This window comes from Hyperolius riggenbachi, chromosome 1 (genome assembly GCF_040937935.1).
Source record: "Hyperolius riggenbachi isolate aHypRig1 chromosome 1, aHypRig1.pri, whole genome shotgun sequence".
Taxonomy (NCBI): Eukaryota; Metazoa; Chordata; class Amphibia; order Anura; family Hyperoliidae; genus Hyperolius; species Hyperolius riggenbachi.
This window is the reverse complement of record NC_090646.1, coordinates 14,711,187-14,737,409: the sequence shown is the minus strand read 5'-3', so window position 1 is coordinate 14,737,409 and position 26,223 is coordinate 14,711,187. Positions and strand designations below refer to the sequence as shown.

Below are 26,223 nucleotides of genomic sequence, written 5' to 3'. Positions count from 1 at the left end.
TTGATCAGGCGGCCATTTTGTTCCATTGATCTCTGCCAGATTCAATCATTATGCTCGAATCGGCAAGATATCGATGTCACAACCCGAGTAATGTTTGGGCACCCTTACACTTTGAGCTGAGTACTGATCGGTGATCACCATCTCTAAAAGTCAGAGGTAGCAAAGGGACAAAAAACACTCCCCGTAATGAGTTTTTTTAGGGACCTGTTTCTGTGTCTCCAGTCCAGTTAACAATGACAGGCCAACAATAGGGTGAGTCCTACCACACTTATGGAAATATTACGGTGACTTTATCTTTGGAGCTGTTATTCAACCAATCTCTCTCTCTAGTTATATTTCATTCAACTCGCAAGAATTGAACTGCTGTCTTGAAAGAAAAGGCCGAGAGATGCAACCTCTTTTCCAATTTGCCAAAAAAAAAAAAAAAAAAAAAAAAAAAGGTTAACATTTTCAAAAAATGAAACATGTTATTCTCTTGAAGTTCGCAATTCAATAAAACTGTATTGACTTCTCCTTGAAGGTAGGTACAGTATAGTTGTGAGTGAAAGTGTAAGGCGTTGGCTGGGGAGGGTGGAAGGTTAGTGTTAGGCACGATTTGGGGGTTGGGTGCCTTAGAGTATCACAGCTGTTCTTTGCAATCTGGGATAAAAGTTGTGGGGGTACCCCGATCACAGAGAATAGATATCTTAGTAGACCATTTATGGTCAGTGGCAGTGCACTATAGCAGCCAACTCAGTTTGCAGGCCCCGAAACCCTAAACAGACTTCACAGTACCACAATGAGGGATGCAGGTTTGTAGAGTGCTACAGACACACGAGTGGGATACAAATAGCCTTCCTTATAATGAGCATGAAAAAACAGTAGTTAATGTCCATCTTTGAAGATCGTTCACCATATCTGGATAAGTTAGAGGATGAAGGCAAGACAACCGGAAATGATGTAAGTCACGCAGACCCACCACGACCCCATCGAAGAATTCAACTGAAATTCAACCTTCTCAGATAGGTTCCGTGTGAAGAATAAATATATGACATAAATAATAATGACATCAACACTGAAGGAGCCTATCACAGGTCACTTTCCTTATCTAACATCACAATATGTCTCCTCTAGCCTAGCCCTTTATCTTATACCTAAGGCCTCGGGGTGAGGACCAACACAAACTCACGCATCGAGTACTGAAGGGTGGAAGGGGAAGAGGGGACGTGTACATGAGGACTACAGAAATGGTTCTCCAGTAATATGCAGAGAATTAATGCACTTGGCCCGTGCTACAATCTTCATCTTAAAGCGCATTACAAAAAGACGAACAAACCAGTCTCTAGAAACTCGTGTTGAGAGGCAACTTCAACCAATTACCACACTTTTTTTTTTTGTGTGCACTGGATGTTCTGAGACTCAAAATATGTTACAATTCTGGAAGCAGATTCTCATATAACTTATATCAGGAAACAAAATAGTTCTTAAAAAATGAGCTTGATTACTTTAAGTAAAGTTCATAATGTCCAAAAAACGTATAGAAAGTGCAGTACAAAAACGATCGGTTTCTACCCTTCACCAATACAAGTCCTCGAAGGACCTCTGAGCAGTTTGGAGCTTCTGTTGTCTGGATTGGGTCACGCTTCACAGGAAAGGACATTCTTGAGTATGAAGAAAGCGATGACCAGAGTTCGGAAGATGTTCAGCTATGACTTCTGTCAATATAATACAACCAGACCGATTCCTTGTGTTTTTGTGAATTATTTGAGAAATATACCATTGCTCCAGTGCAAGTCCCTTGCTTGATTTCCTAATTCCCAATGAATCCAGTTTCCTCCAATCAGGAAGGATGGTTCCTCAGTGCATGGCAGTATATAAACAATGACATTGATACCAGAAGGTTCCAGTTCATTTTATTAGGAAATGGTCCATTGTTTGGTCCCTGGAATGAATTTGGTCCTCGGAGATTGAGTGTGCTCAGTGAACTGAAAAGGCACCTTGGGTCCTCTTCTGCTTAGTGCTCAAATGTTTGACAATGAAGGGGAATATGGTTAAGTGGTATCTTCCACATCAGGTGCATCCTCCCAGTGGAAATGTTTTGGAACATCAGACCAGCCTGGTTTACTGTGCTCAATGCTGTCCTGGTCGGATGCTCTCTTAAGATTGGTCAAAGATCTGGTCTCTTCTCACCGGTGGGGAGGTTCAGAATGGAGATGTATTTTATGTAGAGTCTTGAGACAGTCATTCTACATTGGTGGGACTATCAATCCAGTCATGGCTAGAAACAAGAGGAAGCATTAGAGAGGTAGTGGCTAGAGATGGTAGAAAACATGATTCTATAAGATTGCATCACTTAAAGAGAACCCGAGGTGGGTTCTAAGAACGTGAATTAGCACAAAGAGGCTGGGTCTGCATATACTGCCCAGCCTCTGTCGCTATACCGATCCCCCCACAGGCCCTCCTGCGCTCTGCTGTGCATACGCCGAGCTGTAGACATGCAGCTGGCTGTTTACCTTCTATGGAGGAGGCGGGGGGAGCTATGGAGGAGGCGGGGGGACGTCGAGAGTGACAGATGGAAGATAAGCCGGCTGTGACACGCTGCGTGTCGATAGCTCGGCGTATGATTTATGGGGGGCAAGCAGAGCGCAGGGGGGGGGGCCCAGGGGGGAGCAGTATAGCAACAGAGGCTGGGCAGTATATGCAGACCCAGCCTCTGTGTGCAATTAGTCTTCTTAGTACCCACCTCGGGTTCTCTTTAAAGGAAAACTGAAGCAAAAGCGATATGGAGGCTGCCATATTTATTTCCATTTAAGCAATACCAGTTACCTGGCTATCCTGCTGATCCTCTGCCTCTAATACATTTAGCCATAGCCCCTGAACAAGCATGCCGCAGATCAGATATGTCTGGATTAGCTGCATACTTGTTTCTGGTGTTATTCAGACACTTTTTCACACTGTGGGTCCCAAAATTAGCAAATAAGGTGCTTCCTTTAGAGTCTGAGACTCATAAACCATAAACTATTCACTTGAAAAAAAGGAAGAAAAATATACTATAAAATCAATAACATTTATTTAATCACCAATTATAAAACATTATATATCAACTTGATTCTATAAAAACCAGAGTATTAACTCCAATAACCTGGGGGAACTCAATCACCGGCCTAAAAAACCAACATTAGTTGTTAACATGATAAATAGGTCAAACAATTATAAGCTGGAGCTCACAGCAAAAAAATGTATAGGCCTAAAAATTGTGGACCACACAAAGTGCAGTTCCAATTTGAAAAAATATATTGTTATAATTATGTAATTATAATGTTTTATAATTGGTGATTAAATAAATGTTATTGATTTTATAGTATATTTTTCTTCCTTTTTTTCAAGTGAATAGTTATTCAGACACTGCTGTAGACAATGAGATCAGCAGGGCTGCCAGGCAACTGTATTGTTTAACAGGAATTAAAAATGGCAGCCTCCATATTCTACTCATCTTCTGTGTCAAACACATGATATAGTGAATTGTATGTGTAGTACGGATAACGAATAGAACGTTAGTACCAAAGAAAACATTTTAATTTTCAGTTAACCATTTTTTATTTTTTTTTTATAATAATGCATAATTCTGTCATATTTGCAGTTTAGAAACCACACTCTGTGTTTTACAAAGCAGAAATAATGACCCTTTAAAGAGACACTGAAGCAAAAAAAAAAAAAATGATATAGTGAATTGGTTGTGTACTATGAATAATTACTAGAAGATTAGCAGCAAAGAAAATATTCTCATATTTTTATTTTCAGGTATGTAGTGTTTTTTCTAACATTGCATCATTCTATAATATGTGCAGATTACACAACACTCAGCATTCAAAATGATTCTTTCAGAGCAGTCTGTGAACTAATGACCTCTCCTCTGGCAGAGAAAAAGTAAGTAGTTCGGGAACAGCTGAGATAATAAAAGTCAGAAGACAGCCCTCTCCAGGACTTTGAAAGTCGTAGAGAATGGCTTTTTTGCATAGAGATAACAACTGGAGTTTCTTAACTCTTCCTGTACTGGAAACAATTAGACTGATGTATCTGATCTTAATGTTTTATTTCTTAGCTATACTAAACATACAAATCATAATATCATAATTTTTTTTTGCGCTTCAGTGTCTCTTTAACCCACTTGCCGTTCCAATTCTGGCGGCAAGGGGGCAGCGCAGCACTTTTTAAAATTGTTTTTTTTAAAAAATCATGTAGCGAGCCCAGGGCTCGCTACATGATAGCCGCTGAGCAGCGGCAGCTCTGCAGCCACTCCGATCGCTTCCGGCGATCGGAGTAAGCAGGAAATCCCGTTCAGAACGCGATTTCCTGCTGGGCTTTCCCGGTCGCCATGGCGACGGGCGGGATGACGTCACCGACGTCATGGACGTAAGGTCGTCAGAGGGAATCCCGATCCACCCCTCAGCGCTGCCTGGCACTGATTGGCCAGGCTGCGCAAGGGGTCTGGAGGGGGGGGGGGGCGCGGCAGATAGTGGCGGATTGGCGATGAGCGGCGGCGATTGGATGTTACAAGCAGCTAGCAAAGTGCTAGCTGCATGTAACAAAAAAAATTATGCAAATCGGCCCAGCGGGGCCTGAGAAATACTCCTGCGCAGGTTACCCCGAGCTGAGCTCGGGATAACCGGCAAGGAGGTTAAACTTTCCTGCCGTAAAACCTTATCTTACACTGTCTCTCACTGTTTCTTGGCTGTTTCAGTGCTTCATATAACAGGTCTGTATTTGACCTAGTGGGTCGAATAGCTCAGAGAAGCTCTTTTGCGTAGATAATAACTGAAGTTTTTTTTTTAACTCTTCCTGCACTGGAAACAATATGAGACTATTTTCTGTGCTACTAATGTTCTATTTCTTAGCTGTACTACACATACAATGCATTATCTTATTAATTTATTTTGGCTTCAGATTTGCTTCAAGTCTACTGGCTCCTCTCATGAGGTTATGGAACAGTACAGGACAAAAGGACATAATAATGAGGCTCATACTGCAGTAAGTCTCAATAACCAATAACATACCACCTTTATCAAAGGATCATAGGTGACTGGTGACCATGTGTCCTGTTCTCTGCATGCTGCTCCTGGCACCACTTGTGCAGGCAGGAAACCATTGGTTTGGGATGGACATCCAAGTTGGACATCCATAGAGCTTGTTGCTCTGTGCTGTTCAAGGATACCGGAACTGACATGTGACGTGATGAGATAGACATGTGTATGTACAGTGCCCAGCACACAAATAACTAGGCTGTGTTCCTTTTTTTCTTTCTCTGCCTGAAAGAGTTAAATATCAGGTATGTAAGTGGCTGACTCAGTCCTGACTCAGACAGGAAGTGACTACAGTGTGACCCTTACTGATAAGAAATTACAACTATAAAACACTTTCCTAGTATAAAATGGCCTCTGAGAGCAAGAAAGAGGTAAAAATGGGAATTTCTTATCAGTGAGGGTCATACTGTAGTCACTTCCTGTCTGAGTCAGGGCTGAGTCAGCCACTTACATACCTGATATTTAACTCTTTCAGACAGAGAAAGAAAAAAATGAACACAGCATAGTTATGTGTGTGCTAGGCACTGTACAAACACATGTCTATCTCATTATGGGCTCGATTCACAAAGCGGTGCTAACCCAGGTAGAGACTTTAGGCATGATAACCATTGCATCACGCTGGTGAAAAGCCAGTTTAGGTGTGATAAGTTTAGGTGTGATAAGTTTAGGTGTGATAAGTTTAGGCATGCTAAGTTTAGACAAGTGTAGATAGCGTGCAAAGTCCCGCACGCAAAGCAGCACCATTAAACTCTATGCAAAGTGCACCAGACTTTGCAAGCGCAAAACTTTTGATCAGCTGTGCACTGTGGTGCTAACCCAGTTGGCGCTTAAACTTATCACGCCTAAACTTATCACGCCTAAACTTATCACACCTAAACTTATCACACCTAAACTTATCATGCCTAAACTAAGTTTAGGCGTGATAAAGGGCTTTTCACCAGCGTGCTAACTGTTAGCACCGCTTTGTGAATCAGGCCCTATGTCACATGTCACTTCGGGTATCCTTTAAATGTGTATTTTTTTGTATTTCCTATTTAATCTTAAAGGGATACTTAAGCCTCACATACAAAAAATCAGTTTTACTCACCTGGAGTTTCTACCAGCCCCCTGCAACTGTCCCGTGCCCTCGCAGTCACTCGCGGATCCTCCTGTCCCCCGCCATCAGGTAGTTTTGTTTCGCCGACAGGCCTGGCCACGTGTAGTGTCCTTCACGTTCCCGTCCACAATAGTGTCCTGCGCCTGTGCAGCACGCTATTGCAGACGGGAACGCGAAGAAGGAGACGCGTGGCCAGGCCTGCGCAGGTGCAGTGAGCCTGTTGGACGAAAACGAGACTAACTGGCGGCGTGGGACAGGAGGATCTGCAAGTGACTGCGAGGGTGGGGCGGCTGCAGGGGGCTGGCGGCGGGGGACAGGAGGATCCGCAAGCGACTGCGAGGGCGGGGCGGCTGCAGGGGGCTGGCGGCGGGGGACAGGAGGATCTGCAAGTGACTGCGAGGGCGGGGCGGCTGCAGGGGGCTGGCGGCGGGGGACAGGAGGATCTGCAAGTGACTGCGAGGGCGGGGCGGCTGCGGGGGGCTGGCGGCGGGGACAGGAGGATCGGAGCGAGGCTGCGAGGGTACAGGACGGCTGCAGGGGGCTGCTAGAAGCCCCAGGTGAGTAAAACTGATTTTTTATGTGAGGTATCAGTATCCCTTTAACCTTGATTATGGCAATTGCAGTAATTGACCAATTAAAACATTAATAAAGTGATTGATTGTTACAGCACGTTAAACCAAATCTGTCTGATTTTTGTTGTATATGTGTATGGTTGCGCTGTTCTCCATTATCCGTGGGGATTATCTACTTCATCCAATCTTATGATCCTTTGATATAATTGGTCACTGTTGCCTAGGATTTCTGTTTCATGTTGGTATGGAGGGTCTTGCACCAGGCAGCAGTCAAGGAAGTAAAGTCATTTAGACCTTACATATTACTACTATACTCAGTTCTGTATAATGCCTGAAAAAGAAACGTAAGGTTTCGAAAGTTTGCAGTAAACTATGTACAGTTAGTCACCGGAATAAACGTTTGTTGGTTTGATGCCTGCATATATATTACTACATTACACATATATACAGGTGAAAGTGGAAAAATTAGAATATGGTGCAAAAGACTATTTATTTCAGTAATTCAACGTAAAAAGTGAAACTAATATATGACATAGGAACCCATTGCAGGTGTTTGGATGAATTAGCTGATTAGAGTCTGACAATCTGAGCCGAGAAAATTGAACCTTTTTACAATAGACTAATAGGCTGAGCAGGGACGGAGCAAGACCAAGTTGCGCCTGGGGCAAGGTCAGGTTTTGGCGCCTAAAGGTCAGGTTTTGGCGCCTAAACTGCCATTCATTTTGCCGCCTTTTTAAGAATTCAACAAACTGCGCCTGGGGTAAGATACCCGCTCCCCCCCCCCCCCCCCCCCCCTAGATCCGTCCCTGGGGCTGAGATTGTGATTTTGGGGTTACCATAAGCTGTAAGTTATAATCATCAACATTGTAACAAATAAAGTCTTGAAATATCTCGCTTTACAAGTAATGAGCCTATTTCATATATTAGTTTCACCTTTTAAAGAGACTCTGAAGTGAGTCTAAATTCTCTTTATTAACTTGTATTCATTTGAAGCATCATAAGCCCTGCTAAACTGTATCCCACGGCAGATGAGGGGTTTATACCCCCCAAATCCCCTCTGCAAAGTCCACAACTTTCTTGGTTGTGGATTTTGCTACCTGGGGAGGCAGAGCTTTCAGCTGCAGCTCTGCTTCTATGTGTATCAATCAGTGCTGATCTCCGCCTCTCCCCGCCCCTCTCTGTGAAGGAAGACTGAGAGGGGCGGGGAGAGGCGGCGACCAGCGGGGATTGACGCGCGAAGAGGCAGAGCTACAGCCATTAGCTCTGCCTCATTCATGAAGCGTTCCCTGGACACAGGAGAGGGGATTTGGGGGTATAAACCCCTCGTTTTGCCGCAGGATATCGGCGGTTTAGCAGAGCTGAGGGTGATTCAAATGAATACAAGTTAATTAAGAAAATTTAGACTCGCTCCAGAGTCTCTTTAAAGGGAAGGTTCAGGGAGGGAGGTAAAAAAATCAAAATCAAAATCCACTTACCTGGGGCTTCCTCCAGCCCGTGGCAGGCAGGAGGTGCCTCCCGGTGGTCTCCGGTGGCCGACCCGACCTGGCCAGGCCGGCTGCCAGGTCGGGCTCTGCTGCGCTCCAAGGCCTGGCACTTCTGCGTCCCATGCGGGCGCGCTGATGTCATCGGAGCCGGCCTAGCCAGGTCGGGTCGGCCACCGGAGACCACCGGGAGCCTGCGGAGCGGCGGCGAGGGCACCTCCTGCCTACCACGGGCTGGAGGAAGCCCCAGGTAAATGGATTTTGATTTAGAATTTTTTACCTCCCTCCCTGAACCTTCCCTTTAAGTTGAATTACTGAAATAAATGGACTTTTGCACAATATTCTAATTTTTCCAGTTTCACCTGTATATACTACTAGACCCTTGCTTGATACATTTTGGTAAGTTACAGGCAAACATTTCATGAAAATAAATTGGACCACTTTTTGCACCGAAATCCAGCAGAAAGTGAACGCCAGGGAGCTTATGAAGGTTATATAGGTGGTCCCAGTTGGTTTGTGACACTTAGTAATTGGTTCAAATACTTTCATCCAGTATCTAAAGCTGGCATGTTACCATCTGCCTTTGCCCCCCTTCTGCTAACTTGATATATATGCCAACTGATTGGCTACAGAACACTTTCATCAAAACATACTGGGTGTGGTCCTAGAACCAATCATACTGAAGCTAACTGCAGGAAAACCTGACCGTTAAGAGAACTGGTCTTAGGCTGGTGTACCTTGGAGACTGTTCGCAGTGGAGCTGGTGCAGGTGGGGGGAGGAGAGTTTTGGGGTCGCACCACGGGGGCAAAGGCGCTCTTCTGTTTGACGGCGGAGATCATATTGACCGGTGAGAAGGAAAAGACGCCAGTGGGGGTGCCGGCAGCACTGGACGGGAGGGTGATGGAGGAAGCTCCAAGCGGGGGACTCGCGGGCATAACTGGGCGAGACAGAGAAAACAAAAACAAAAAGTAACCCATTAAAATAAGATGACAAAGCAATTTCCCACACTGGGGTAAAAGTGCAGATCGAGGAGAACCAAATTGTCGAATTCACACATTTTTAACAACTGTGCACAGAGTTTACGTTTGCCAACAGAAGGACCTGACCAATGGGCGAAGGATAATGGTAGATCTTCCAGGTCTTCTAGGAGGTCTTGTTCTGGTGACCCAACTTCATTGGTGGTAAGGACACCATTAGCAAGTACTGTCACGTGACTATGTACTCGGTAACGTACGAGTGGTTGGGGTCAAGGAAAGTTGGGTTAGGTGCGGGAACGGTAAGAATTAGGCCTTGTTAACACAAGCAGATGATTACTCTGATCTATTTCCGAATCGACAACTGATTGGTTGGGAATGCTAAATCTATGGCTCTTCTACACAATCTTTTGTTCAAGGCTTGTTTTCCTACTCCTGTCACGTTATATCGATTGGTCTTTAGCACTTCCACAAAGAATGGCATGTGCACAACTGATCATTCTTTACCATCACATACAATCCCTTAATGACGGGCAAAACAATAATTGTTTGGTCGTTTTTGATTGGTTGGCAGCAGAATGGGCAATCTGATCATTTGCTTGTGTGCACAAGTCCTTAATGTAAGGGCTGGGATGGTGTTAGGGTGATGGCTATGGTTAGGTAGGAGTATTAGGTGTTAGGGTAATGGTTAGGGTTAGGTAGGAGTATTAGGTGTTAGGGTAATGGTTAGGGTTAGGTAGGAGTATTAGGTGTTAGGGTAATGGTTAGGGTTAGGTAGGAGTATTAGGTGTTAGGGTAATGGTTAGGGTTAGGTAGGAGTATTAGGTGTTAGGGTAATGGTTTAGATTTAGGTAGGAGTATTAGGTGTTAGGGTAATGGTTAGGGTTAGGTAGGAGTAATGGTTTAGGATGGTTTGGGAATCATTTAAAGGGTCAGGGTTAGAATGAGGCAAGGGGTACAGGGGTGTGTTATGGGTGTGGTGATGACAGGGATAGGCGCGAGTCTATGTCAAGGTTACGGAAGAGTCTTTGTTAGTGGAAGTTTAAAGTGTACCTGTAATGACATGCAGCATGATAAGATAGATGTGTATATAAAGAAACAATCCTACTTATAACTTGCTTGTTTTTCCTTGTCTTTTTTTTAAATTCTGTATGGGTGAAAAACCCAGGGCTATAAATCACAGTTTACGCTTTGATAACTAATCACAGGTCACAAAACTTGTGTGGCTGTGACAAGCATTTGTTCCTGATTGCAGGGAATATATAGAACATTCAGTAGGTCAATATTGCTCGGTATGGGAGCTAAATAAATATGAAGACCAGCAAGAGATGCCAGTGAGACACTTAAACTAAACCTTTAAATTCTTTACCCTTAAGTCAAAATAAGAACATGGGATACCAGGGACATTTGTTTTAGTTCTACAAAGTATATACACTTGTTGATGTAATTGGTTTATTATCACTTCAGGTTCACTTTAAGGTTCATGTAAAACATAGGTTAGGAGGGAAGGACAGAGGTAGGAGTAGGTCAGCGGTAACATGTTAGTATTAGGCTTAGTTTCAGGATTAGGATAGATTTGTTATGGAACATCAGTAAAAACATTTAATGTCGATACTCAAGGGTAAAATTTGTAGAGCACCAAAACAGTAGCATTATAAGTCAAAATACCATTGATTTACCACTGGAACCAAAAACAGTATACGATTAAGAGTAATAAAACAGCACAAAAGGCCCTGCAGAACAGCTTGTCCTGAGTCAGAAGATATCTGAAAAGAGGTCCTCCACACATGGTATGAACAGGCGTTGACAAACAGACTGTCTATGTTATGTAGACCACAGCTAAAAAAACTTTGGTTACTTGGTTTGGTACCTGGAGACCTTTGATGGACACGTATTTATCACTCGGCACAGGCATTACTTGATTGTTGCCAGAACTTACCGTACCTTTTATGGTTACGCCGCCCGGTAGACAATCATAACACACCTCTTACGGAAAAGTAACCAGCGAGTTGAATTTCCTCAAGTGTCTAGAATAGTCCACCAACATAAGGCTACTTCAGTCTCCTGCTGCTCAGAGCCCACCACAGAAATGTACTAGTTCTTACTTGGCCAAGCCAAACAAGTGACTTGTAGAGATTTGTTCTTTTTTTTACAAAAAATATATTGACTATAGTTGTCTATTTGTAAAAAGCCTATGAGTAACTTCAGTATTGGATGGAACACATGAGCTGTCAAGTGATGTCACACCCTATCCCTTGACCACTGAATAAAGAGACTCAGGTGAGTCGATTACCCACAATCCTTTCTTCCATCAGCCTCGCTATTTCTAGCACCTGCTGGAATATGGCATACAAGAAAGGAGTGCAAAACAGTAAGGAACCTCCAGTTACAGTCATTAGTTTCCTTCTAAGATTGGGTGTGAGGAAGGTTAAAGGGCCTGAGGTGTTTAAGTTTATGGAACACTTACTTGCATAAGGAGAATTGGCAGTGGAGCCATTAAGAAAGCTTGGAGAGACAGGTACTCCAAGGCTGGTCATTCCCGCACCCCCGTAGCCATTCATGCTTGAAGTAATGGTGTTGTAATTAGACTGCTGAGGAGTGGAACTGGGCACATACCCTCGCGGGGATACACTGCTCGTGTTTCTGGAATAACCTGGAAGAGAAAAGACCTAATGTCAAGGAGCTAAAACACCAATACAGAGAACATTTCAAGACTTATCTATTGGACCTTGTACAGGTTCCACGTAGAGTGCTGCAAGCTAACGCTATTGGCTTACCATCGCTGCTTGCGCATTACCTTGGTCAGAGGCTTGGGAAGATTCTGCTATGTTGATGGCCAACTGGCTTCCGAAGGTGTTGACTCCCATCATGCCGGCGTGCGGGTGATTACTCGTTAACGATGACAGCTGGTTGGAGTTGCGAGGGACGCTGTACAGGGCTTCGGCAATGTCAGCTGCTCTCTTCAGTATAATGTCCTGTGGGTTCAAGAAGGGTCACAATGACTCACATGGTAGAGCTCGTCCTAAGCTCCTCCCATGAGTCCCTCACACACCTATGCACAGGTAGATATAAACCTAATAACACCAATAATAAGGCCTCACAAAGAAACAGTTGCCAATGTACACTGGTTATAACGTGAAATTCCATCCTAAGATTCATCTGGACCAGTTTTATTGCATTTTCCATTTTTATTTCATTTGGTTGGGTGATGGAGGGAGGATGATCACAAGGGGCTCACCCGTAAATACTATGCAAAACGATGCTTGCATTACAGATACCGTGTGAGCTGAACCTATTCAACATACGTGCTTGTAAAATGTTCCCACTGCTACCTCTCTTATTTTCCTTGTAAATTGTTTCTTTGTGGTCCTCATTCTCCATGTACAGATCTGATCATCACCACAAGAAACACTTCGGCCCCGTTTACAATCAGTTGCTCTCAGTTATAACTGAAAGGACAACTGATTTTCAAAGTAATGCCCATGTTTCCCTATGGCACAGTTCACACTTAACGCGTTTTAACTTAAATCTTTATCACAATGCACTGCTATGGAAAAGAAAAAAAAACACGTACCAACTGATTAAGTGTGAACGGGGCCTAAGGGCTAAAGCCTTATATACATGCTAGAGCATGCTCCACCTAGGTGGCTGGTCGTAGGGATGCTCATTCGTATATTTCCGATCAGAAATTGCATTTCCGCATCGGAATGCGGAAATCGGTAATACAAGTGCGGTAGGTGGATTTCCGCCAGAAATCGCAGAAATTTCCGCCGACTTTAACATCGATTTTCTCAAAAACTATAAGGTTGTTTTGAAAACTTTTTTTTTGCATCTTGTTCACAAGATTCTGTTTAATAAACCCTGAAAATGTTGTGTTTCTAGGACTTACGGGGGCTTTGCTATTAACCGCTAAAGTCGGCAGATTTTTACTGTAATGTAAAATGCAGAAAACCTGCCTTATCCGATATGCTGTAATTTTAAGCCAATCAGAAGACTCAGAATGAATAAACCAATCAGAGAATGGGGATTTAGGCAGAAATTTCCACATTCTCTGATTGGTTTATTCATTCTGCGTCTTCTGATTGGCTTAAAATTACCGCATATTGGATAATGCGGATTCTCTACATTTTACATTACAGTAAAAATCCGCCAACTTTAGCGGTTAACAGCAAATCCCCCGTAAGTCCTAGAAACACCAAATGTTCAGGGTTTATTAAACATAATCTTGTGAACAAGATGGAAAAAAAGTTTTCAAAAAGACCTTATTGTTTTTGAGAAAATCGATGTTAAAGTCGGCGGAAATCTCCACAATTTCCTGCGGAAATCTACATCAGAATGCTGAAATTGGTAGCGGAAAGCGGAATCGGTAGCAGTAGCGGTAATTGGCAATGGCGGAATGCGGATTTTCCATGGAATCGGAAATTGGCATTTCCGACCATCCCTAGCTGGTTGTGGCCATCTTGGTCAAGAATTTAGCGCATGTAAAGGTGTTCCAAGGTTGCTTGAAGGACACCTGAAACTAGGCAAAACTACTAATATATCCACAGGGGTATGTTAATACTGTCTCTAAATACTTCTGTCCGTTGTCTGTTCCTCTCCTCGCCTCCCCTTCTTCCCCCTAATCACTTCTTGAAAGTGACTTTAGCTTAAGTCAAATTCTCAGACAGGAAGAGGCGGGCTTGCTGGGATGTTCCTTCCTCTCACCCTCTGTTTGAATTGTGTTGGATATTCTTACCCATGAACAGGGATCTGGGTATTCTAGTATTGACTCCCTGGTTCATTACTGAACAAATTATCTATTTTTTGTCCTCTCATCACCCCCCCCCCCCCCCCCATTTGAAATGTTCGAAACAGCGTATTCTCGTGCTGGTCTTCACAGCCACTACAATTTCTGCTCAGTATGAACATAAACAATGGCAGAGAAATGCCAGTATCTTACAACAGAGCTAAAATCAATAATGCGATATTGATGAGAGTCAGCTGATGATGCGTAAAGCGGCTCACCTGATTATTGTGCGGCATGCCATACAGCGCTTCCACCAGATCTGCCGCTCTCTTCAACAAGACTTCCTGTAATTAGGAGAGGCAGGATTATTATTATTATTATTATTACTACAGATCAGATCAGATCAGGATTAGATTACTCTGTAAAGTACAATTAGGGAAAAGAGGCACCCTGGTGGATAAAAGCTTTTAAAAGCAGTTTAAAAACAAAAAGTGAAATTAGGTAGCTGACCTCAATGACGAAAACTTTGTATTAATAAAAGATTTGCATAGGCAACATGTTTTGCGGGTCTACGCCCGCTTCCTCAGGCCAATAACAGTGCCAAGTGATAAATTCAATCTAGAATAGGGAGCTTCTCTATGCTAGTTTGAATTTATCAGTTGGCACTGTTATTGGCCTGAGGAAGCAGGTTTAGACCCGCAAAACGCGTGGCCTGTGCTAAATAAAATCTTTCATTAATACAAAGATTTCGTCATTGAGGTAAGCTACCTCGTTTCCCTTTTCGTTTTTAAACTGCTTTTAAAACTTTTATCCACCAGGGCGCCTCTTTTCCCTAATTGTGCATATTACACCCCTGTACATACCCTGTTCGAGGGGTGGAGACAGAACACACGTGGACTTCTGTCCTCCTTTTTCCCAGGAGAGCGACCACACCAGTGGCGTAGCTAAAGAGCTGTGGGCCCCGGTGCAAGTTTTACATGCCCCCCCCCCCCCCCACAAGCACTCTATACATAACAATTGATACGGCGCACCAAAACCTGTCAAGGACAACCCCAGTGTCAGAGGTGCAAGAAGGGGATGGGGAACAGTGTGTTAAGGATTACTACTATTCAAAGCATCTATAGAAGTGATTATTACCAGCACAGGACCAATAGAGAGCTAATACTGTGATAGAGGGTGGACCCTTCGGGGCCCCTCTGGCCCAAGGGCCCCGATGCGGTCGCTACCTCTGCACCCCCTATTGCTACGCCCCTGGACCACACCTAGGTCCGGCTGGACCACCCCGAGTGGAGTCGGGTTTATGGTCTCCACCTGCTTCCTGTGGCCAGTTGCCCCCCCTGCAACCCTCCTTTGTGAGTAGTATTGTGATTATTTATTCTTACATTTACGTGTAACATATCACACTATTGGGCTACCGTCTTGTCTTCTGTGTCTTTTCCTGCAAGGTGTCAAGAAGACACCCCCAATACTCTACTCTGTAAAGTGCTGCGGAAGATGTCACTGCTATGCACAGTAAATAATAATACTAATAATTCAGTACAGGCTATGATGGTGGTCCGGGACGTTATGTAATAACAGAAATATGAAGGGACTCTACTAGGAAGTCAGCAGAGAGCAGCAGCATGCGGTGGCAGAGAGGGCCGGTGACAGAGAGGACTATGACAGGCGTGTCCCCTTCCTCTCCCGATGTCGCTCGCCGGCCTCTCGGCACTCGGGGAAACGATAAGATTCTGTACACAGATATTTATACATCCGGCCTCCTTATTGCATTACTCTCCAGTAAGTAGTTTGATCTTCCTATTTCTGCAGCTTCCACCCCGAGCGTCTTCTCTCCATTAACGCTTCTCCTTATCGAACATCACACTAAGGCCGAGTCCGGAAACTCCAGCAGCTGATAATTGTGTTCCCCCCTCTCCCTGGAGGGCCCGCCACCGCCTTCACTCAGGCCCAATCTACTTAGCATCAGTCCGTGGCCATATCAGCCAAAGTGGATTATCGCTAATGTGAAATTATTGACTCTTCTCCTCGGTTTCCCTGAATAGCCAGAAGATCCTCCTGAATCTTTCTGCAGGTGTCCGTGGCGGAGTAATGCGTACCGGGCAAGTACCAATGGAAGTTTGGGTACTGCATTTATGAAAACTGCGGTAGACTGAAGTAAACTAAAGTTAGGCGTCATTTACTGATATTTTACTATTGGAATTAGCACTGCAAAATAGTAGAATATTGGTCATTTTACCAATATTTTGCTAGCTTAATATTTCGGACAGCCACATTTTCAGGTGCCCTTTTTGAATGTACTCAGTAATGCTAGCTATGGCTGCTGACATAAGATCCAGGAACAGGTGAAAAACAGCTTTTATGTCATACTGTTTGAAGCCCTCCACCTTGCGATCACCAAACAGCTGACCAACAATAAAGGTGTGGAAACCGTGGAGACTGGTGTGACCTCTGCCCAGTGTGGGAACCGGGGAAATCCAGAGATCTCTCACAATCAACTAGAATGCATAGATTGGACTTCCAGAATCAGTTCAGTCTAAAGTAGCTTCAGCTGTTGACCACTGCAAGAGGCCAGGCACTCCACTCATTCATGCAGAGCTGAAGACAGTCGTGCCAAAACCAGCTCAGCTACAAAGTGGCTCTCCAGACGTTCTAAGCTGGTGCAGAGATTAGAGAGCAGTCAGTACGGACGGGTGACCTCAGCACAGAGAATTTTGTTGGTGGACTTTTTCACTAGCTGAATATTTGAGGATATACCATTATCAGCATCTCACTGGATAACGCTATCGAAAGGAAGTTTAATGCTAGACTATTGAAAGTACTATTTATTGTTGGGGTAGTACGGGATAAGTCAAAGAAAATAACTATCGGGGGAGGGGGGGGGGGGGCACTAAATTGAGGCAGAACATTATGGTGTTGAGCTTTTGGTGCCAAAACCACATAAGGGCTGGACTTTTTCCCAAGCCAATGCACCTGCGCACAGGCCAATGTTGTGGCTGCCAAATTGAGCACCCTGGGTTTCCAATTGGTCACCACACACTCTACTCACCTGTCCTGGCCCTTTCAGACTGTTATCTAGTCCAAAACTTGAAGAAACACCTGACGGGGCAATATTTTGAGGATACCTCTGACGTCAAACATGCTCCTGAGAGCTAATCTGAGGCCCAACCAAATCACTCCTATTTGAATGGTCTAGAGAAGATAAACTACACTGTAATAAGTTAACCTGTCCCAGGGTAGAATATGCTGAATAAATGTGTTTTTTCATAACTCAGGCTCTCTTCTTTCTCGCCAAATCCAGGAACTTATCAGAACCCCCTTGTAATTGGTGGGCAGTGTTATTTAACTATGCAGGGGCTGGAGGATCAATCAAAGTCTTGTTATGGAGCAACCAAGTACAAGAATGGAAAAGGAGGGGATCAGCCCCATGTGGTATCAAAACCCCCCCCAAAAGTAAGGAGTGCTCAACCTTTGTGCCCTTAAGTACATTTCGAGGAAGCCAGATTGCAATTGCAAAGTGCTCAGTACAAGAATAGACCAGTCATGGTGGAAGTTGGACTGTTATAACTGGGGATGAGGACTTGAATAATAGATCAGGCAATAGAAGAGGGCATAGGCAGGATCAGATCTTCCTGTAGACATAAACTAGTGTTCCTGAACGTCTTTAATGGTCAACCAGACACTAATCATCTTGAGTTGATTCTAATTACATTAATTTTAGGCAACATTTTAGGCATACAATGTAAATATACTATACTGGGCTACATTGTAGATTTGCACAGACATCGCCAGAGTAACAGGAAGTTTAAAAGACTTTTCTTGTTTGTAAACCCCTCGAAGTGAAGCAATGCAGCAAACGTTACAGACAGGGGAGAGCGTCAATAGCCAGAGCCGGGGAAGCATGCGAAGAGACAGGGAAAGGTCAGAGGGTCTCCGGGGATGCCTGGCTCACTGAAGCAGCAGGATAATGACCTTCCTCTTCGGACAGCTTCTCAGCAGCTCACTGGAGCATCCTGGATCCATCAGAGAGGGAGACAGGCCTGGCCGGGGTGCCCCCCTGAGACTCCCCGCTGAGAAGGCATATCTGGGGCTTTGGGAAGATGACAAACACCACGAATAGCTAATGTGATGGAATTCTAGGCCTTGTCTACAGCCAAAGATCAGGTATTCTCTGTCAGTAAGAGGTCCCCTGGCATTGGCTGACGCACTGTGGCCGGAGGGAATAGGAAGTGTTTCTGCCGAACCTTCTCTCATTTACACGGACCCCATCCTGAGAGAAAGGCTTAGACCGCCCGAAGCTAGCAGTTCAGTTCCTTGTAGGTGTTGTAGAGGGAAATTCCCTGATGGTGGTGGGACTCTAGTGGTCAGACCTCAGCATCTCCATTCTCATATCTGCATATCTGATACAATTGTAACCACCGGGTAGTTGCCAACCCAGCGGATGCATCTACTATCTACTGTAGAACTATAGACATTATTACTCCATAGCTGCCCCTGATTATATGAACAGTAGTGGAAAGGAATTACCCTGGTAACCTACCCAGTATTAGTAGAGTGTTCCTAATAAAACAAGGGCCATACCCAGTATTAGTATTCCTAGTATTCCTAAGTGTTCCTAATAAAGGGAGGCCTTACCCAGTATTAGTATAGTGTTCCTAATAAAGGGGGACCCTGCCCAGTATTAGTATAGTGTTCCTAATAAAGTGTGGCCTTACCCAGTATTAGTATAGTGTTCCTAATAAAGGGGGACCCTGCCCAGTATTAGTATAGTGTTCCTAATAAAGGGAGGCCCTACCCAGTATTAGTATAGTGTTCCTAATAAAGGGGGACTCTGCCCAGTATTCGTATAGTGTTCCTAATAAAGTGTGGCCTTACCCAGTATTAGTATAGTGTTCCTAATAAAGGGGGACCCTGCCCAGTATTAGTATAGTGTTCCTAATAAAGGGAGACCCTGCCCAGTATTAGTATAGTGTTCCTAATAAAGGGGGACTCTGCCCGGTATTAGTATAGTGTTCCTAAGAAAACAATGACCATACTCAGTATTAGTATTCCTAGTATTCCTAATAAAGTGTGGCCTTACCCAGTATTAGTATAGTGTTACTGATAAAGGATGTCTCTAACCAGTATTAGTATATTGATCCTAATAAAGGGAGGCCCTACCCAGTGTTAGTATAGTGTTCCTAATAAAGGGAGACTCTACCCAGTATTAGTATAGTGTTCCTAATAAAGGGAGGCCCTACCCAGTATTAGTATAGTGTTCCTAATAAAGAGAGGCCCTGCCCAGTATTAGTATAGTGTTCCTAATAAAGAGAAACCCTACCCAGTATTAGTATAGTGTTCCTAATAAAGGGAGGCCCTACCCAGTATTAGTATAGTGTTCCTAATAAAGGGAGGCCCTACCCAGTATTAGTATTGTGTTCCTATAAAGGGGGACCCTGCCCAGTATTAGTATAGTGTTCCTAATAAAGGGGGACCCTGCCCAGTATTAGTATAGTGTTCCTAATAAAGGGAGAGCCTACCCAGTATTAGTATAGTGTTCCTAATAAAGGGAGACTCTACCCAGTATTAGTATAGTGTTCCTAATAAAGGGGGGCCCTACCCAGTATTAGTATAGTGTTCCTAATAAAGGGGGGCCCTACCCAGTATTAGTATAGTGTTCCTATAGTATAGTGTTCTTTATAAAGGGAGGGGGGGGGGGGACCTGATCTGCATACCTGTTGCAGCTGAGTAGTTTAGTATTATAGCACCAGGATTATGATGACAATGAGCCATGAGAAGAGCAGGGAGAGGAGGCTTCTGGGAAACCACATAGCCTAGCCGTGGCAGTAAGGAAGAGAATTGGAATGGATTGTTGTTTATAGGTGATGGCGTCCGGGGCACGCAGACATGGAGAGATGATTGTGAATAACGCTGAATCGTGGTTTGGCTTGTATGGCCATTATCTGTTAATGGGATGTGGAGTTTTCCTGTGCGTTGTGTCAGGTCTTCAGCCTGTGAGGAGTAGGGGGGCCGGGGGGCTGTCACCGCCACGCACGCTGCATTTATCATTGTTAATGGACCTGTCCGGGCTTTGTTTAGTGTGACTCTCTATTCACTGATCAGGACAGTCACCGCTCTATAGAATAACGTGTCTGACTGTAACCCCCTCCGTCCCTGAGACCTGCATCCAGCCATGGTTACACAGAACGTGCCATGTCTGCTCTGAGACAATACTGCCACCTGATCCCAGCATAGTGCAATGCCATATTATTATATACAGCACATCTGCAGCACTGTACAGAGTACATAGTTATGTCACTGACTGTCCTCAGAGGAGCTCACACTCTAATCTTATCATAGTCATAGTCCAATGTCCTACCATATTATTATTATGTATTTATATAGCACTGACATCTTCTGCAGCACTTTACAGAGTACATAGCCATGTCACTGACTGTCCTCAGATGAGCTCACAATCTAATCCTACCATAGTCATAGTCTAATGTCCTACCATATTATTATTATGCAATTATATAGCACTGACATCTTCTGCAGCACATTACAGAGTACATAGTCATGTCACTGACTGTCCTCAGAGGAGCTCACAATCTAATCCTGCCATAGTCATAGTCTGATGTCCTACCATATTATTATTATGTATTTATAATATAGCACTCAGATCTTCTGCCACACTTTACAGAGTACATAGTCCTGTCACTGACTGTCCTCAGAGGAGCTCACAGTCTAATCCTACCATAGTCATAGTCCAATGTCCTACCATATTATTATTATTATTTATTTATGTAGCACTGACATCTTCTGTAGCACTATACAGAGTACATAGTCATGTCACTGACTGTCCTCAGAGGAGCTCACACTCTAATCCTACCATAGTCATAGTCTAATGTCCTACCACATTATTATTATGTATTTATATAGCACTGACATCTCATGCAGCACATTACAGAGTACATAGTCATGTCACTGACTGTCCTCAGAGGAGCTCACAGTCTAATCCTACCATAGTCATAGCCTAATGTCCTATCATATTATTATTATATACAGCACATCTGCAGCACTGTACAGAGTACATAGTCATGTCACTGACTGTTCTCAAAGGAGCTCACACTCTAATCCTGCCATAGTCATATGTCTAATGTCCTACCATATTATTATTATATACAGCACATCTGCAGCACTGTACAGAGTACATAGTCATGTCACTGACTGTCCTCAGAGGAGCTCACACTCTAATCCTGCCATAGTCATATGCCTAATGTCCTACCATACTATTATTATGTATTTATATTGCACTGACATCCTCTGCAGCTCATTACAGAGTACATAGTCATGTCACTGACTGTCCTCAGAGGAGCTCACACTCTAATCCTGCCATAGTCATAGTGTAATGTCCTACCATATTATTATTATTATGTATTTATATAGCACTGACATCTTCTGCAGCACTTTACAGAGTACATAGCCATGTCACTGACTGTCCTCAGAGGAGCTCACAATCTAATCCCTACCATAGTCATAGCCTAATGTCCTACCATATTATTATTATGTATTTATATAGCACTGACATCTTCTGCAGCACATTACAGAGTGCATAGTCATGTCACTGACTGTCCTCAGAGGAGCTCACAATCTAATCCTGCCATAGTCATAGTGTAATGTCCTACCATATTATTATTATGTATTTATATAGCACTGACATCTCCTGCAGCACATTACAGAGTACATAGTCATGTCACTGACTGTCCTCAGAGGAGCTCACACTCTAATCCTACCATAGTCATAGTCTAATGTCCTACCATATTATTATTATGTATTTATATAGCACTGACCAGGCATGGTCGGAATAGCCCATTTCCGTTTCCGGCACAATTCCGCATTCCGTTACCGTTCCATTCCGACGGTATACCGGGGCAGTTCCGCGGAATTCCGACTTATACGGAATTCCGTCGGAAAAATTTTAATCTCTCTCTCATCCATCCAGTAGGGAATTGCAGATTTTCAAAACAGCTTATATACCATAGCTGGGATTTGAACCCAGAACCTAGTGTGTAGTAGGTATCTGTCTTAACCTCTAGACCATGACCCACACTACATGCTAAAGCTGGCGGTAGCATAAACCATACTTCCATTATGATCAATTCGATAGAAAAAGTAGCATGATTAAGGATTTGTACTTTTTGAAAAGCATGCTTATATACTACCATAGCTGGGATTTGAACCCAGGACCTAGTGTGTAGAAGGTATCTGTCTTACCCTCTAGACCATGAACCACACTGCATGGAAGTAGGTATCTGTCTTACCCACTAGTAAGGCTGAGGCTGGAGAGGCTGCAGCCTCAGGGCGCAGTGTAGGAGGGGGTGCACAATTCATTCAGCTGTCATTCCCAATTGTGTTTGAAGCAGAAAGAAATAAGAAAAGTTGATACATGGCAGCGACTGCAAGCCAGATAAGTAGAGATTAAGGTGTTGGGGGTGGGGGGGTGTTGGGGGTGGAGGGGTGGGGGCCCTGGGGCACCTCTTAGTGTAATAGCAATCAGTGTGTGACGGCTGGGGTGGGAGGGATGGGGGGGCGCACTTTGCTGTCTCAGCCTTGGGTGCTGAAGGACCTTGTCCCACCTCTGACCACACTACATACTAAATCCTGTCCCTGAGTGTGGTTGATGGTCTAGAGGTTAAGACAGATACCTACTACACACTAGGTCCTGGGTTCAAATCCCAGCTATGGTATATAAGCATGCTTTTCAAAAAGTACAAATCCTTAATCATGCTACTTTTTCTATCGAATTGATCATAATGGAAGTATGGTTTATGCTACCGCTAGCTTTAGCATGTAGTGTGGGTCATGGTCTAGAGGTTAAGACAGATACCTACTACACACTAGGTCCAGTGTTCTCCCCAGGCTCTTTTAGCCGGGTGCTCCACCCGGCTAGATTTTGTGACCACCCGGCTAGATTTTGTGACCACCCGGCTGTCATCGGCTCACCTCCTCCTATGCTGTAAGCAGAGTTGCCCTGCATTTTCAACTCGCCCCACCCGGCTACTTTTTCATGCCACCCAGCTACTATTTCATGCCACCCGGCTGAAAAAAAATTCTGGGGAGAACACTGTAGGTCCTGGGTTCAAATCCCAGCTATGGTATATAAGCATGCTTTTCAAAAAGTACAAATCCTTAATCATGCTACTTTTTCTATCGAATTGATCATAATGGAAGTATGGTTTATGCTACCGCCAGCTTTAGCATGTAGTGTGGGTCATGGTCTAGAGGTTAAGACAGATACCTACTACACACTAGGTCCTGGGTTCAAATCCCAGCTATGGTATATAAGCATGCTTTTCAAAAAGTACAAATCCTTAATCATGCTACTTTTTCTATCGAATTGATCATAATGGAAGTATGGTTTATTCTACCGCCAGCTTTAGCATGTAGTGTGGGTCATGGTCTAGAGGTTAAGACAGATACCTACTACACACTAGGTCCTGGGTTCAAATCCCAGCTATGGTATATAAGCATGCTTTTCAAAAAGTACAAATCCTTAATCATGCTACTTTTTCTATCGAATTGATCATAATGGAAGTATGGTTTATGCTACCGCCAGCTTTAGCATGTAGTGTGGGTCATGGTCTAGAGGTTAAGACAGATACCTACTACACACTAGGTTCTGGGTTCAAATCCCAGCTATGGTATATAAGCTGTTTTGAAAATCTGCAATTCCCTACTGGATTGGATGGATGGATAGAGAGAGAGAGAGAGAGAGAGAGAGAGAGAGAGAGAGAGAGAGAGAGAGAGAGAGAGAGAGAGAGAGAGAGAGAGAGATTATAAAATTTCCGTGGAATTCCGTTTGAGAGGTATAGGAATTCCGATTTGACTATCGGAATTAACCTAATTGCGGCCGGAATCACGGAATTCATAATTCCGCTGAATTTTCCGAGCATCCCTAGCACTGACATCTTCTGCAGCACATTACAGAGTGCATAGTCATGTCACTGACTGTCCTTAGAGGAGATCACAATCTAATCCAACCATAGTCATAATCTAATGTCCTTCCCTATTATTATTATTATTATGATGTATTTCATAACTCTGGCTCTATTTTGTCTGGGAAAAGCCAGTAACTTATCAGCATACCTAGGGCCAGGTAGGTGTCTAGGTGCCTAACCAGTAGCCCTCTCATGGTATGTATCTGCCTCTGCTGATATCCTACACCAAATTACTGAGGATTATGGGTAATGGGTAATGAGAGGGTCATGCCAAGCTGTTGATGGCACCACCTTCCGTTCACTCAAATGTTTTCTTTTTCGTTTCTCTCCACGCACCGCAGGTGTGCTCTTAAAATACAAGATACACAGCTAGGAATTTTCTGTAAGTAAAAAAGACAGACTGAGATACAAACACTTCCCGGTGGTCACGGTCGGACGCGGGCGCTGGTAATCGGGGGAGGGGCCCTTGCCATACAATATACCGCTCAGATAATCACCATATCAGATATCACCGCGGCTTTGTGCCCAGAAGTCACAGCCAGATAGGATCAGCTTGCGGCCTCCCATTTGCACTCCACAATAATTATCGGGCCTCCTGAGGGTTAGATCTAGTTTGCAGGCTGCCATGTGCACCCGGTACAATAATTACCGCTCTCCCGAGGTTCAGACGAGGTGAGGAGACCCCCTCAGTGATGCTGGGTCACCCTGATGTACGCCGGACCCCCCCACCATTCCCCGCTGTCACCCACTCACTCCGCAAGGCTCACAAATAAATAATGCCAGCGTATTGTTAGCAGCGTGGACCTGTCACGCCATGATGAATGGCTTCAATTTGGAGGCTGCTTTAAGCTGTCACTGGGCTAACACGGCCCCCGGTCCCCTCCGCGCTGTACCTGCCCGGAGACATTAGTGTCAATCGATAGGCCGCAGCGCCAGGACTGTGAGATGCGGGGTCGTCTGGGACTGTGAGATGCGGGGTCGTCTGGGACTGTGGGGGCCAAGATAGAGATGTGGGGGGAGATCGGGGTCATTATCAGAGATGAGTGACTGAAAGAGGAGGCCGGGGTGTCACTGGGGATCCTCGAAAACTTATATTGTGCCAAGCCTCCACCAGCGGTTCTGCATAAACCGGCATCTATACAACAGAGTGTATGACAATAAACATAAAATAAAATGACTGGACAGGATTTCCTGCATCTAAAACATCTTATGATGTGTGGGCAGGATGTGTGTAGGATCTTATTCCTCTGCTCATAAGCAAAGTGTGTGTGTGTGTATGTATGTATGTATGTCTCTGTGTGTGTGTGTGTGAGGTGTGTGTGTGTGTGTGAGGTGTGTGTGTGTATATGTGTGTGTGTATGTGTGTGTATGTGTGTGTGTGTGTATGTGTGTGTGTGCGTGAGGTGTGTGTCTGTGTGTGTGAGGTGTGTGTGTGTGAGGTGTGTGTGTGTGTGTGTGTGTGAGGTGTGTGTGTGTGTGTGTGTGTGTGTGTGTGTGTGAGGTGTGTGTGTCTGTGTGTGTGTGAGGTGTGTGTGTGTGAGCGAGGTGTGTGTGTGCGTGTGTGTGTGAGGTGTGTGTGCGTGTGTGTGTCTGTCTGTCTATGTGTGTCTGCGTGTGTGTGTGTGTGTGTGTCTGCCTGTGTGTGTGTGTGTCTGTGTGTGTGTGTCTGTCTGAGTGTGTGTATCTGTCTGAGTGTGTGTCTGTCTGAGTGTGTGTCTGTCTGAGTGTGCGTGTGTGTGTGTGTGTGTGTGTGTGTGTGTGTGTCTGTCTGAGTGTGTGTCTGTCTGAGTGTGTGTGTGTGTCTCTGTCTGTCTGTCTGTCTGTGTGTGTGTGAGCACGTGCAGGGGGAAGTGTTACCTGGTTTTACCTACAACAAATTGCTCTTTGTTAACTTGGCTCAGGAGCTCATGGGAGGAGTCAGGGAGTGAACACACAGCTGTAGGTTGGGGGGGGGGGGGGAGGGTGTAAGATTGCCATGCCTCCCTGCTGACTGACAGCCTATCTTGGCTCAGGAGCACATGGGAGGAGTGAGGGAGTGGACAGACAGCTGGAGATGGGTGGGGGGAGATTGCCACGCTCCCCTGTTGACTGACGGCCTGTCATGGCCTATCATAGCACATGGGAGGCGTAAGGGAGTGGACAGACAGCTGAAAGTGGGTGGGGGGAGATTGCCACGCCCCCCTGCTGACTGACGGCCTGTCATGGCCTATCATAGCACATGGGAGGAGTGAGGGAGTGGACAGACAGCTGAAGGTGGGTGGGGAGAGATTGCCACGCCTCCCTGTTGGCTGACGGCCTGTCATGGCCTATCATAGCACATGGGAGGAGTGAGGGAGTGG

At 44.6% G+C, this 26,223-nt stretch overlaps 1 protein-coding gene across 6 annotated transcripts in view; it reads right to left on the bottom strand.

Moving 5' to 3' along the window:
- Positions 1-480: 480 nt before the first annotated feature.
- LOC137544970 (transcription factor COE3-like) overlaps positions 481-26,223 on the bottom strand; it is a 167,207-nt gene continuing 141,464 nt past the window's right edge. For 5 of the 6 annotated variants that reach the window (XM_068266097.1, XM_068266103.1, XM_068266071.1 and 2 more), the window contains 5 exons: positions 14,189-14,254; positions 11,982-12,159; positions 11,652-11,837; positions 8,947-9,147; positions 481-2,257 (listed from right to left, as the gene is read on the bottom strand). In XM_068266097.1, the coding sequence (XP_068122198.1) occupies positions 2,226-2,257; positions 8,947-9,147; positions 11,652-11,837; positions 11,982-12,159; positions 14,189-14,254 (663 nt within the window). In that variant the 3' untranslated portion in view covers positions 481-2,225. The remainder of the gene's footprint in view (positions 2,258-8,946; positions 9,148-11,651; positions 11,838-11,981; positions 12,160-14,188; positions 14,255-26,223) is intronic. The other variant, XM_068266083.1, reaches the window with a different exon arrangement.